This window comes from Heteronotia binoei, chromosome 17, assembly GCF_032191835.1.
Source record: "Heteronotia binoei isolate CCM8104 ecotype False Entrance Well chromosome 17, APGP_CSIRO_Hbin_v1, whole genome shotgun sequence".
Classification (NCBI taxonomy): domain Eukaryota; kingdom Metazoa; phylum Chordata; class Lepidosauria; order Squamata; family Gekkonidae; genus Heteronotia; species Heteronotia binoei.
This window is the reverse complement of record NC_083239.1, coordinates 25,912,788-25,926,295: the sequence shown is the minus strand read 5'-3', so window position 1 is coordinate 25,926,295 and position 13,508 is coordinate 25,912,788. Positions and strand designations below refer to the sequence as shown.

Here is a 13,508-nt window from a genome sequence, read left to right as displayed (position 1 = left end):
ATAATTAGCAGTCATTCTCACATTCTGACATGTTACTGTTTTATGGTTTCCCATGCTAATGCAACACAGAACAAAGGGTTTCTGAATTCATTAATTTTACTATTCTGCTATTGCTTTTTAACTTTGTACCACTTGCTTTTTAACTTTGTACCATTCCAAACCCCACCAGCTATATGTGTCTACGCTTACTGTACCTCATTCCTCGTCTGAAGAAGTGTTCGTGCACACAAAACCTTACGTTCTGAATAAAACTACGTTGGTCTTAAAGGTGCAATTGACTCCTATTTTGTTCTACTACTTCAGACCAACACGGCTGCTTATTTGGATCTTAGTACAACTTGGTCTGCTCATTCAGCAGAATGAGACTGCATCCTGCTTTTACACACACCAAATAACGCACTTTCAATCCACTTGCAAACGGTCGCTGAAGTGGATTGAAATGTCATTGTTTGGCATGTGTGAAAGCCCCTGCCGTGTGGTATAGTAGCTACTGTGTCTCGCTGGAATCAAGGGGAAAGAGCAAGAGTCCAGTAGCACCTTAAAGACTAACAAAATTTGTGGTAGGATATGAGCTCTCGTGAGTCACTGCTCAGTTCTTCAGATCCCTGGGATCAGGGGAATAATCCCTGCTTCAGCCATTAAGCTCAGTGAGCAACCTGTTCTGAGTTATTCTCTCTCAGATTGCTCTACCTTGCAGGTTTGTTGCAAAGATGAAATGGAGGCAGAGAGAACACATAGGCTCCCCCAAGCTCCTTGGAGGAAGAAAATTAATGCTGGGTGGGGTGTACAGTTTCCAAGTTGAGAAATTTGGAGGTAGGGGGACCAAGTTCAGGTAGGGACCCCAGCAAGGTCCACCTGCCAAAGCAGCTATTTTATCCAGGGGAACTGATCTCTGACCTCTGGAGATCACTTGTAATTCCAGGAGATCTCCAGGTCTCACCTGGAGATTGGGAAACCTAGCTGGAGTGGATGAATAATAGAGTCCTGAGATGGTAAAACAGACCCTTCAGACTGCAGGTTCTTGGGACTAGGGTAGGCAGACTGATTACAGTAGCACAATCTACCATCCAGGTAAGAAAATCTATGATGTGAAGGATTACAACAATATCCAGCGGGGCATGGATCCCACCTTTATTAGTGTATACACACGTACAAGGTTTCCTGTGGCTCTACACCATGGCTCAGCAGCCTTTGATAATTAAAGAAGCAACCAACGTTCAAATTCAGAGCCAGAGATCCACAGAGAGCCAGCACAAGGAAGTTCATTTGCGGAACAGAAAATATCCATAAAACATTACTAATGACTGACACACTCATGAACTTTCCGCAGCCCAAACACTGGCTGTTGAGAATCATTTATTATGCTTTAGTAGCATACATAAAATCTCACAATAAGATATAAAGTTAGATACAGATACGCACACCTGGCATGGTTCACACTTGGATCACAGGCAATGGTTTATCTCTTTAGGTCCCACAAAAATCCTTGCTTGTTCCCTTCGCATGCTGGCAATTCTAGCATCCCACAACCTCTCTGATAGTTGTTCACGTAACAGATTTAATTTGCTTTGAGTTACTTTTCAAAAAATTTTAAAGACGCACATATTGGTTCTATACTAAGCCTCACTCAGCTCTGGCACCACAGGTTTTAGTCTTTCCTGCTGGCTTTTAGAAGTCAGACTTCTGAGCAGGGGGAAACACACCTTAATTCTAATGCACATAGACATAAATCCATCCTCCTTGAATGCCAGCACACCGCTTCCCTCCCATACCCTTCTTAGCCGCCTATCCAGATAATAAAATGCTCCTGAACACACTGGAGTGCAATTATTCCGTTTCAAGTACAATCAGATTCATTGTAAGATTAAGCGCGCTATTCAACATTCTTAAATAACAGCAAAGAATGCTTAAGGGGGGGGGAGAGAAGTGTTCTGATCCATTTACCGACACGCCCTGCTTCAGAAGTCAGTACGGATACTATTGCAAAGTAAATGCAAGTAGCTCACAGCAGGCAATATGAAGCTTTTGGCAACGAGCAGCTGAAACAGGGGAAGTGGGGCGGAGGTCCACGGTATGCAGCTAGAGACGTCAGACCTGCACAAGAATGTCCCTGTTTCCCCCTGTGAAACATTGGAGGGTATGAAATGACTGGATCCAGCAAAGTAAAAGGCATTTTGTACATCCTTAAGAGGGACTGGTGTGCTGATCTGTCATTACTGATGCCTGCAGGATCCATGCCGCTCCACTACCAACCCTTTCTAACCCAGCAGGAAACTGGGAGGCTCATGAGGATCAAGCCAAGAGGCCCTTTCCACATGGCGTGCCGCTATGCAAAAATCCACATAACTTTGCAACCAGAGCTTTGTTTGAGAACTGTGAACTCAAAGGCACAGGATAGGATGGGCAGACGCTCAGAAGCAGGTCTGAGAAGTGTGGCTGTAGTCTGCATACGGGCCTAGGAGGCAGGCTCTGCTTACTGCCCTGAGTGCCATTTGGGGAGCAATCAAAAGCCCACAACTCACACACTGCTGGGGCTTGTCCACAACTGGTCCATTATAGCCTCTTTAGACTGCAGACATCACCCAGGTCCAAGGGAAGTCCCAGAGGTGTCTCCAGTAGAGTGAGAGAAGGCTACAGATCATAGGGTTGCCAGCCTCCACACAGTAGCTGGAGATCTGCTGGGATTACAACTGATCTCAAGGCAACAGAGATCCATTCACCTGGAGAAAATGGCTGCTTTGGAACACAGACTCTATGGCATCATCCCCCACTGAACTCTACCCTCCTCTGGCTCCAGCCCCCAAAATCTCCAGGTATTTCCCAACCCAGAGCTGGCACCCTACAAGATCCTTGAGGAGATGCTAGTTCCATGAGGATTTGGTTTGCTTCTGCAACAGAAGATGTTCCTGCTTGGGGCAGGAAATTATTGAGTGAACCTTTCTGTGAACATAGTCTAACAGTCCTAAAAAGAGGGCCAGGGATGGAACAGCAGAAGGGATGGAACAGGGATGGAACAGCAGAAGGGGGCATTTCCAGAACTAATTTAGGAAGAAATTGTGGCTGTGGGTGCCTTCTCTCTCTCTCACACACACACGCATTGGCAAAACAATTTCCCGTAGCCCACAAAGAAAAGTTCAACAAAAATAGGCAGGAGTCAACCTTGTGAGAATCAGCTGAGATAAATCAGAGACCAGCTGTGAATCTCCAGCAACTTTACAAGGATGCAAAGAACCCACAACCCTCTACAAAAAGTAGGGGTGTACCTAGCCAGCTCTGGATTGGAAAATACCTGGAAATTTTAGGGGTGGAAGGTGGGGTTGGGGGAAAGGAGGGAACAGCAGGGAACAATGCCAGAGTCCACCCTCTAAAGCAGCCATTTTTTTCCCAGGAGAACAGATCTCTGACTGGAGATTAACTGTAATACTGGGAGATCTCCAAGCCCCTGTTGGAGGTTGGCAAACCTAGGTGTACCTCACAAACGACATCAAGATAAAAAAGGAATCATGACTGAAATAAGGAAGTTAAACCTATTGGATGCTGAAGAGAACGTTATCAGAGAGCTGCCAAGATGGCCACCTATAGAGAACTCAGGGAGGGAAGGCACTAAGATCTTGTTATGAGGTACATGTGACCTGCTAAGAGACTCACCTCTGAGGGGACGAGTTTGGGCGGCAGTTCACTGCCTCGAGCTCTAGAAAATTCCACAGCTGTTTCTGTACAGGCACAAAACCCACAAGATGGCACAGGACTAATAAACAAGAACCTACACACCACTGGATGACTTCATTTTCACTACAAGACAGTGTCAAATTCACCATTATGCTGCATGACAGCCATTTCTTCTTTAGCTGGGATGTATATACTCTGGCAAGTCCTGTTTGGGGTGGGGAGACAGAAAAAGCTCCAGATATTTAGCCTGGACAGAGATGGGTAACTCATTCTGGCCTACCTTCTCTTTACACACACACACACACACACACGCCTTTATTTATACCTCCTAGGTCTTAAACAAGAACCTTTTAGGGCATTTTCAGCTCACTTTTCAAAATGAGCTTTAAAAGCATAAGGCAATTTAAAAAAAAAAAAGAGCCAGAGTCGTTATTCACACAGACGATCCTCATTAATACATGAATGAAATCTCAGCAGGTCTCCTAATTACAGCACCCACCGTTCTGGCTACATCTGGAAAGGTGGCTGACCCTATTAATATTCAAACCAAACCCTACGCTTCTAGTGCTCTAGGAAGCTGGAGCAGAGCCCCACCAAAACAGACTCACCCTCCCTTCCTTTCCTTTCCTCTTCCACCTCCCCGCCAAGGTCGCCAGCCTCTTTGCATGGGGCCGTCGTTTCAGAATCCTTCCCTACCAATCTTCCTAGCAGGCGACCAGGCCTTCTGTTCTTGCTAATTTTATTTAAGGAAACTTGGGGGGCAGGGGAGAGAGCCATTTGCAATGATATTCCAATTAAGACCAAACTGTCCTGGAAAGTTCGTGAAGATGACATCTCATTATGAAAGAAGCAAAGTTATGCTGGGATGGGGAAAACTGCTATAGAGCACAATGGAAAAGGAGATAGATCCAAATAGGCAGCCGTGTTGGTCTGAAGTAGTAGAACAAAATAGGAGTCAATTGCACCTTTAAGACCAATTTAGTTTTATTCAGAACATAAGCTTTCGTGTGCATGCACACTTCTTCAGATGAGGAATGAGATTCCTGTTAACTTTGAAGGTTCAGAGAAATGCTGTGGAAGAATCATTTGCCTGCCATGTTTATAACAACAGTCTTTTTTAAAAAATCTAAAATGTATTTTGAAGTAAGTTTCAGAGGGCAGTCATCTTGGTCTGCAGTAGCACCATTGGATTTGAATCCAGGAGCGCCTTTGAGGCAAACAAGAGCTTCAGGGCGTAAGCTTTCAAGGCTCCCTTCATCAGGCGCAATAAATCTTTTGCAATAAGCACACTGTTAGTTCCTTGCAATATCCATCATTCCCATTTCTGTTTAAATGCTTATGCTTTGTTTCAGCATTGTTTCAGCACCATACCAAAATTTCTACAATCCAAACCTTGTTGCATGGTTTATTGCAGGAGTGGTGAAACCGTGGCTCAGGAGCCACATGTGGCTCTCAAAGGCCTCATCACCCTGTCAGCCAGCTTAGAGAACGCATTTCTCTCTTTAAATCACTTCTTCAAGCTAAGTCCTATGGCAGCTTGGAGAATGCATCTGAAGTCAAAGTTGCTTTCTTTCCACCTCTCCCTCCCCCATCTATGTGCCTGCCTGCCTTCCTTCCTTATTTCTCTCAAACATCTGGTGTTTATTCTATGTGGATCTTACATTAAACAAGTTAGCCACCCCTGTTTTATTGGATGTCTCATCCTGCTGACTGCATTGACTTACATGGTATAATCCACCTGGAGAATCAGTGAGAAAGGTCGACTATGCACAATGCAACTGAAATATAATAAAAAAGTATGGACAGGTATGAAACGCACATAGTGTTACCTGCCAAAGCCACATATTAAGCAAGACTAGCTACATTTAGAATAGGCTTATTAGGTTATTCATGCCCCAACTTCTCCCCAAAGGGGACTCCAAAGCAGCTTACATCTTTCTCCCCTCCTCCATTTTATCCTTATAACTATAATCCTGGGAGGTAGATTAGGCAGACAGAGGGCAATGGGCCCAAGGTCACCCAGCGAGCTTCCTTAGTAAAGTGGAGATTCGAACCTGAGCCTCCTAGTTCCTAGTCCAGCCATTGTACTATGCAGAATCTATGACTCTCCTAGATAAACTGGTTTAATCTCAGCATGCCCTGATGTCTGAAGGCAGCCCACTGCCTTCATTTTCAGGAGCCATGTTCCTCTGTATGTCCTTATTCTACAGAGGTTATTCCCAAGTAAGCAGATTCAGTTTTGCAAAATAAAAGCAGAAGGAATTGGACTAGGATCCAGGAGTCCCAGATTCAAAAGCCTACCCTGACATGGAAGCTTACCTTGCATGGCCTTTGCCCAGTCACTCTCCCTCAACACAGCACATCCTACTGAGTTAACATTGTGATGATACAAACGGAGGCAGGAAAAACAAGCAGCTTTAGGGTCGCCGCTGGGAAGAAAGACAGCGTCTAAGAAGCTAACAAATAATACAGCATCCATTTTGAAAAACTGATAGTAAATCTGATAGCCTTTTAGCTCTTCCAATCAGCACACTGAGCGCCAGTACGTATGTTATGCTCAGCATGCCATAGATGGTGAGAAAGGCGGCACAAAAAGCTTGCAATTTAACAGATAAAACATTCTGTAGCGTTTACACTGCAGACATGAGGACTAGAAGCAAATCTTGTATGCAGTTTAAAACAAGCAAGCATTTCCAGGGTTTTATTTTATTAATTAGTTAGTTAGTTAGTTAGCTAGCTAGCTAGTTTTCTATCCCGCCCTCTCCGCAAGCAGACTCAGGGCAGCTAACAGTCAACCAAAACACAATTTAAGGTTACAATTTAAAAACAGTAAAATTAACAATAAAGGTACATCTCATGGTGCTACTCAAAATTTCAGTATAGGTGGGATCATAACTTTATTATTTATTTTATTCGATTTATATCCCGCCCTACCCCACCGAGATGGGCTCAACTTTCTTGATCTAGGAGACCCGGCTTGTGCCACAAAAACTCACTGGGTGACTTTGGGCCTGTCACACTTTCTTAGCCTAACTTACCTCATAGGATTGTTGTGGGGTTAATATGGAGGAAAGGAGAATGATGTAAGCAGCTTTGGGTTCCCATCAGAGAGAAAGGTAGAGTATTAATGAATTGAATATAAAAGAGCTGAAAAGCCACACAAGCAGGGTCCAAAGAACACACTGCAAGCTCGTGTCAGGTCCTACAAAAGAGGGGTTTAATTTGAACATGCAACAAGGATCCCTAGTCGCGAGACAGTGTAGTGTAATGGTTAGAGTGTTGGACTAGGTTTGGGGAGGTGGTAGAGGAAAGTCCCACAAGTTACAGCTGATTTATGGCTACCCCATTGGGTTTCCAAGACAAGAGACATTAAGAGGTGGTTTGCCATTGCCTGCTTTTGCATCACGCCCCTGGTATTCCCTGGAGGTCTCCCATCCAAATACTAACCAGGGCCAACCCTGCTTAGCTTCCTAGAGTGGAAGAGATCAGACTAGGCTGGGCCATCCAGGTCAAGAAGACCCAGCTCTTCCATGGAAACTTGCAGGGTGATCTTGGGCCACCTGCAGCTTCTCAGCCTGGTCTACCTCACAGGGTGGTTGTGAGGATTGAAATGGAGGAGAGGGGAACAATGTGAGCTGTTTGGGTCCCCACTGGGATGAAAGTTCAGCAAAAGAAATAAAAGAAATAAAATCACACAGGGGTGAATCGTTTGGTCTCTATGCAGAGATACAAAAAAACATGTGGGGATGAATCAAAAATCCCATTCTTTACTTTAGGCACGCAAAAAAAAAAATTCACTCCTGACACCAAGCCAAAGTGACCACCCCTCCACACACACACACACATCTCATCTGAATCTCTAACCTGTATCCTGGTGCACCATTAGCTTAGAAACCCCCACCCCCAGCCCCAGAAACATCACTGCAGAAATGGGGAAGGGGGGTGTTTATTTTAGCAAATCCATCATCTCCGGGAACCTTTCAAACTTGGCTGGTTTCCCCCCACTGCCTCCCTTGGAAGCATGAAACATGTCCCATGGAAACAGCATTTCATTTCCTGTTTGGGCTGTGGGAACCATGCACAAGAAGAGAGGCTCGCTCAGAGGAACAATTACACATGCACTAACACACAGGTTAACAGAGGAAAAGGCTGCCGGGCTGGTGCCACACAGTGGTAAATGCCCAGTCGGGATTTTTAATGGATTATGTTTTCAACCTGCCCCCCCCCCCCCCCGAAGGGTTCAAAGCAGAGAACAGGCAATTGTTGCACCACAAAAGAGGGTCTGTTGTAGGAAAGCAGAGAGGTTACAGTACTGGAAAGATCTGTATTCAGATCTCTCCTCTGTTAGGAAACTCAGCGGAAGGGCAACTGGAAGCAGAGTTGCACCCTATTGACTTCAAAGACTCTGATTCTGGAGTGTGAACTTGGATCATAATAAACTTGACTTCAAAAAAGTGTGGCTGTACTTAGGATGGCACTGCAGGCAACCATGGGACAGCCAGCCACTATCTCAGTCTTGTCTACCTCATAAGGGTATTGTGGAAATAAAAGTAGCAACAGAGAACCTCATACACTGCTCTGAACACTTTGCAGGAAGACCAAGGTTTAAAAACGAGTAGACCAAATTATAACCTTCTAAATCCGTTGACTTCAACGCACTTACAAGGATGAGAACAATATAAACCACTGGAGGGAAACTCAGAGTATAAATGGATTAATTAATCAAATATGTTATAGTTTTCCATTCCCTTTCTGTCCTCACAACAACCCTGCAAGGAAGGCAAGGCTAAGAAAAACAATCAGCCCAGGATGCTTCGTGGCTGAGCAGAAAAAGATGCGTTTTAACCTGTAGGATGAAAACAACAAAGCAAGCAGCACATGAGGAACACAATGGAAGAAACAGACACTCCCCATAAGATTCACAGAACTAGAACAGTAGGGTCTCCAACATCAATCAAAAAGGCTCTGGTCACCCTGACCTGGATAGCCCAGGCAAGCCCAATTTCTTCAGATCTCAGAAGCTAAGCAGGGCAGACCCTGGCAAGTACTTGGATGGGAGGCCTCCTTGGAATACCAGCAGTCGGGAGGCAAAGGCAGGCTGTATCAAAGTCATTTCTCTGAACGTCCTCCATGCCCCAGTAGGGGTTTCCAGAAGTTGCTACGACTTCCAGGCATGCATAGCCACCTTCACGAGGGGGGGTTAGGTCAAAATATGGAGCAGAGGTCCATCAGTGGCTATAAATTGCCACTGTGTGACACAGAGTGTTGGACTGGATGGGCCATTGGCCTGATCTAACATGGCTTCTCTTATGTCCTATGTATATGTGTGTGTACACACATACACAAATAAAAATATCAAAAATATTTCTAAAGGCTTTGCTTCATAAAAAGAGCTTGTGCACGAAGACACATCACTCCATGCACCAAGAGGACGTTTAAAAAAATACATCCTTATCGCAGCCCACTCTTCAAAAAGGTTAACACAGCCTTAAAACGTTTTTCATGTGCTTATCGCTCAGCCCGTTTTGAGCAGATCAAAATAGGATGATACGGTATAAATAAGAAAATCCCTCCCTAAAATCGCGTCAGTCAAAACCAAACGCCAAAGGCCTGCGAGAACAAGAAAAATGTAAAGTTGCAGAGAAGACCCAAAACCCCTAAAGACAGTATCTTGGTGTACAGGCTTGCATCAACAGTGTGCAGCTCTCCCTTCTAAGCAGCGTGACAGTGAGAGGGAATTTGGGTCTAGGCTGACTTTTTCCTGAGCAAATAAGCATTTTGCTTCTTAATGGTGCCAATCAGAGATTGCCAGGGTGGTGGCAAAGGCATCATCTCATCATGCAAAGGTTGATGCACTAGTTCCATACACCGGCCTTAACTTAAACAGGAGAGAGAGAGAAGTTGTTTTTCACAGAGCGCAATTTGAAAGACTGACCAGTGCGGTGTAGGTAACTGAACTCCCACCCGGTAGGGAAATGCTGGGACCGTTCCAAAGCTCTTTGAACAGAAGATGGCTTTAAAAGGGGATTCGTCAGATCTAACAGAGCTCTGTCAGTGGTTCGGTGTAGTGGTAAAGTGTGTGGACTCTTTTCTGGGAGAACCGGGTTTGATTCCCCACTCCTCCACTTGCACCTGCTGGAATGGCCTTGGGTTAGCCATAGCTCTTATACGGGTTGTCCTTGATAGGGCATCTTCTGGGAAAGTTCTCTCAGCCCCACCCACCTAACAGGGTGTCTGTTGTAGGGGAAGGAGATAAAGGAGATTGTTAGCCACTCTGAGACTCTGATTCAAAGAGAAGGGAAAGGAAAGGAAGGGAAGGTCCCCTGTGCAAGCACCAGTCGTTTCCGACTCTGGGGTGACGTTGCTTTCACAACGTTTTCACGGCAGACTTTGTACGGGGTGGTTTTGCCATTACCTTCCCTAGTCTTTTACACTTTCCCCCCAGCAAGCTGGGTACTCATTTTACTGACCTCAGAAGGATGGAAGGCTGAGTCAACCTTGGGCCGGCTACCTGAACCAGCTTTCACTGGGATAGAACTCAGGTTGTGAGCAGAGAGTTCAGACCACAGTACTGCAGTACTGCTGCTTTACCACTCTGCAGGGCCGCTTATCAGAGAGAAAGGCGGGGTATAAATCTGCGGACTTCTTTTCAGCCACAATGGCTAAAGGGAACCTCCATGTTCAGAAGCAGTAAACCTCTTAATACCAGCAGTTGGACACAACATGGGGAGAAGGCCTTGACCTCTGTGCTCTGTTTGTCAGCCCTCCATAATAAATGGGCCGGCTACTGTGAGAAACAGGATGCTGGACCAGATGGACCACTGGTCTGATGCAGCGGGGCTCCTCTTTCATAAGACACAGAAGGACAGAAAAAGAAGTATGTGTGTGTATCCAACCTAAGAAAGCAAAACATTTCTCAAAGTACATTCGACCCTCTTAAAAACTAGAGCTTGTCTCCAGCCTGAAAATTTTTAAATTTCAAAAGGGACACAATGGAGAGAGACTAAAACAGCACTTTCTGTTTTCAACTAGCAAGACAAACCTAGCAAAAAATATATACTGGGAGGGTCATTAGTTTTCCTTTGAACCAGATCCCACCTCGATTGCAAAACCTCCCTGCTTTTTCAACCAGATGTCACCGCCAGGAAAAGGCTAGGCACATATAAGCCTGCCCGTCCCCAGCAGCACGCCAGAGTCACGCGCTCCATCTGGATCAACTCTCCCCTGCCACAGCCAGTAATGAGAAGCAGAATGGGATCCCAATCCTCCCCAGCTTGCCTTACAGAACTGACGGCCAGGCAAACAGGTTGACACTTTTGCACCAGGGGGGCTGATGATCCCGCCTCTTCTGTCCCTCTTCTCTTTCAACAGCAGGCAAAGGAGAGGGGAGGGTGTGCATCAGGCACTGACCCAGGAGGAACTGCCAAAGACAAGCCTTTCCAGAATACAGCAAGGAGACTCCTGCTCCTCAAGAGAAAACCACTGGGGCGGGGGGGGGGGGGTCAAACACCTCTTCCCTTTCACAAATGCAATGTTGTGAGTCAGAAAGAAAAGAAAACCACTCTTTGGCGAACTCTTGCCAGGAAACCTTGCAAAGTAAACGGCATTTTAAAAATGCAGTGAATCCATGAATGGGGGGATGCCCATTTCCCCCCTTCCCCAAATTTCTGTTTGCAAGCAAAAAAAATGTAAAGACCTTACACAAGCCATGTTGCTTTTGGACCACTGGACGCTGTCACAATGGGAAACGTTTAAACCAGAGTGCCGTTCAAACTATTATCTTTTCAATATTTTTTTAAAGACTTCCTTTTCAGACTCCTTGTGCTTTGGGTGATATTTTTGGGTTGCAAAAGAGAACATTCCCTGGATCTAGAAAAACACTGAAGGGGAGTTCAGTGATAAACAACAACACAGCACAGTGCTCGAGTCGTGAATACAACCTGGTACATCCCCAGGGAAAGACTGCAACACAAATCTGATGTTTCAAAGACCTTTGTTAAACCCCCACCTTCACTACCAGGGAAATAAAACTGAGTCTCTGTTTTTGAGAACCTCAAGGTACAGCAACCCTAACTTTCTGTAGCCTCTTAGGTGGGTTTCCTCCTCCCTTTGAGTGAGGAAGGCAGAAAGTTGGTAGCATATTCACACAGGGGGGAGACTATTCTCTTCTTGGGAGAATTCAACAAGCGGATCTAGCTGCCCCACAACCACCCCAATTCTGATAAACTCCCTTCCAAATAGGAATCCAGCAGGAGGTTCAGAGAGCAACCCAATGGTATGAGAGCCTCCAGGTCAGCTACTGTATGGGTACCCCAGGCAAAACCTTAGGGGGAGCAGACGTAAGGGGGAGGGAGTGAAAAATATCATACAATCTGAGAATCACGTCCCAGGTTATCTCACAATATGACAGAGGGCACCCCATTAGGGCCCATGTGTTGCCTGAGCAGAGTGAGATAACAAGATTCCAGAACCACCAAGAAGTACATCACTGGACCAGAACATGACAGAATGCCCTCCTTTGGCAAGGAGGAAGAAACCAGGGTCAGTACATCTGCTAAGTGCTAGCATCTCTGCCCCCCCCCCCCAGTCCTTCTTCCGGAACTCTTTCCCAGCCTTCAGGAGCACAGATTTCCCCCAAACACACACAGAGACACAGACACCGCCGCTCCTTCTCCAAAGCCAAAACACAGAAGCCAACCAGACCAGAGATGGGAAATCTAGACCGCCTGGAAGATCTCTGCAGTCCTCATCAGGAGCAGGACGAGTCAACCCAAACAGGCATTTAGGGCAGAGGAATAGGAGTCCATCAATTGTTGGGGGAGGGGGGGAATGGAAGTCCTTCAATTGCTGGAAGGGGGGGGGGATTTCCCATCACTCGCCAGTCCCCCGTTGAATCCAGCGGTTCTCTCCAGCCATTCGCAAACTTTTCGTTTGTTCTCCTCCACCTTTTTTTCTCTCCCCCTCCCCCCCCCCCCGCTGCTGCTGTATCATCGACAGGAGGGGACCGCAAAACACCTTCCCCTCCCCCAACAACCCCCCTCCCCCCCAAAGCCCCGGCGCCCGCGATGCCCCCACGAGCTCGGCTCCTTCTCCCCCCCCCCCCCCCAGAAGTTCCAGGCGAGGAAGCGGAGCTGAAGGCAGGAAGGGAAGGAAGCGGCGGCGAGTTGTGCGAAAAAGAAAAGGGATCCAGCCAAGAAGGCGCACACGCACTCTTCTTCCCCCCCCCCCCGCCCTTCCCCAATCCGCCCGCATGCAACCTCCGGCCCGCTTGCCAACCCGGCTCCAGCTTTCGGTTCGGGGAGGGACGACTGGTCGCCTGTGAGTCGCGACTGACCTGTGGGCGTCTCGGTTTCCAAGGAGCAGATCTGGAAGGTGAGCATGAAGATCAGCGCCCGGGCGTGGGGCATGTTGCACGGAGCGCGGCGCCCAAAAGAGAGAAGAGAAAGTTCGCGCGGGGGTTTGTCCCCCCTTCCCGCCCGTCCTCGCCGCTCTCGATCGCGGCGCACAAAAGCTCACAGACGCCGAGGAAAGTTGCCCGGCCGAGCCATGGAAAGTGGTTTCCCCCTCTTCCCCGGCAGCGGCGGCGGCTCCAGCCGAAAGCGCAGCCAGCCCGATCGGGACTGAAACCCTCGGCGAGGAAAGCAGCACCGAACTGACGTCAGGCTGCCAGCGAAGGAAAGCGAGAGAGAGAGAGAGAAAGGGGAGGAAAGCGGCTCGGGCCGAGCAAAAGGAGGAAGAGGGGGAAGGAGGGATTGGGAAGGCAGAGGCTGCCTCCTGCCGGTGGAAAGGGGGAAGAGCGAGCCGTGGAGATCCGAAAGTGGAGCGGGACTCCCGTCGAA

The 13,508-nt window shown here is 47.1% G+C and overlaps 1 protein-coding gene across 12 annotated transcripts in view; it reads right to left on the bottom strand.

Annotated features, from left to right (window-relative positions):
- Positions 1 to 13,105, bottom strand: part of PTPRU (protein tyrosine phosphatase receptor type U) — a 495,642-nt gene extending 482,537 nt beyond the window's left edge. For all 12 annotated transcript variants that reach the window (XM_060257887.1, XM_060257891.1, XM_060257888.1 and 9 more), the window contains exon 1: positions 13,004 to 13,105. In XM_060257887.1, the coding sequence (XP_060113870.1) occupies positions 13,004 to 13,076 (73 nt within the window). In that variant the 5' untranslated portion in view covers positions 13,077 to 13,105. The remainder of the gene's footprint in view (positions 1 to 13,003) is intronic.
- Positions 13,106 to 13,508: the final 403 nt, after the last annotated feature.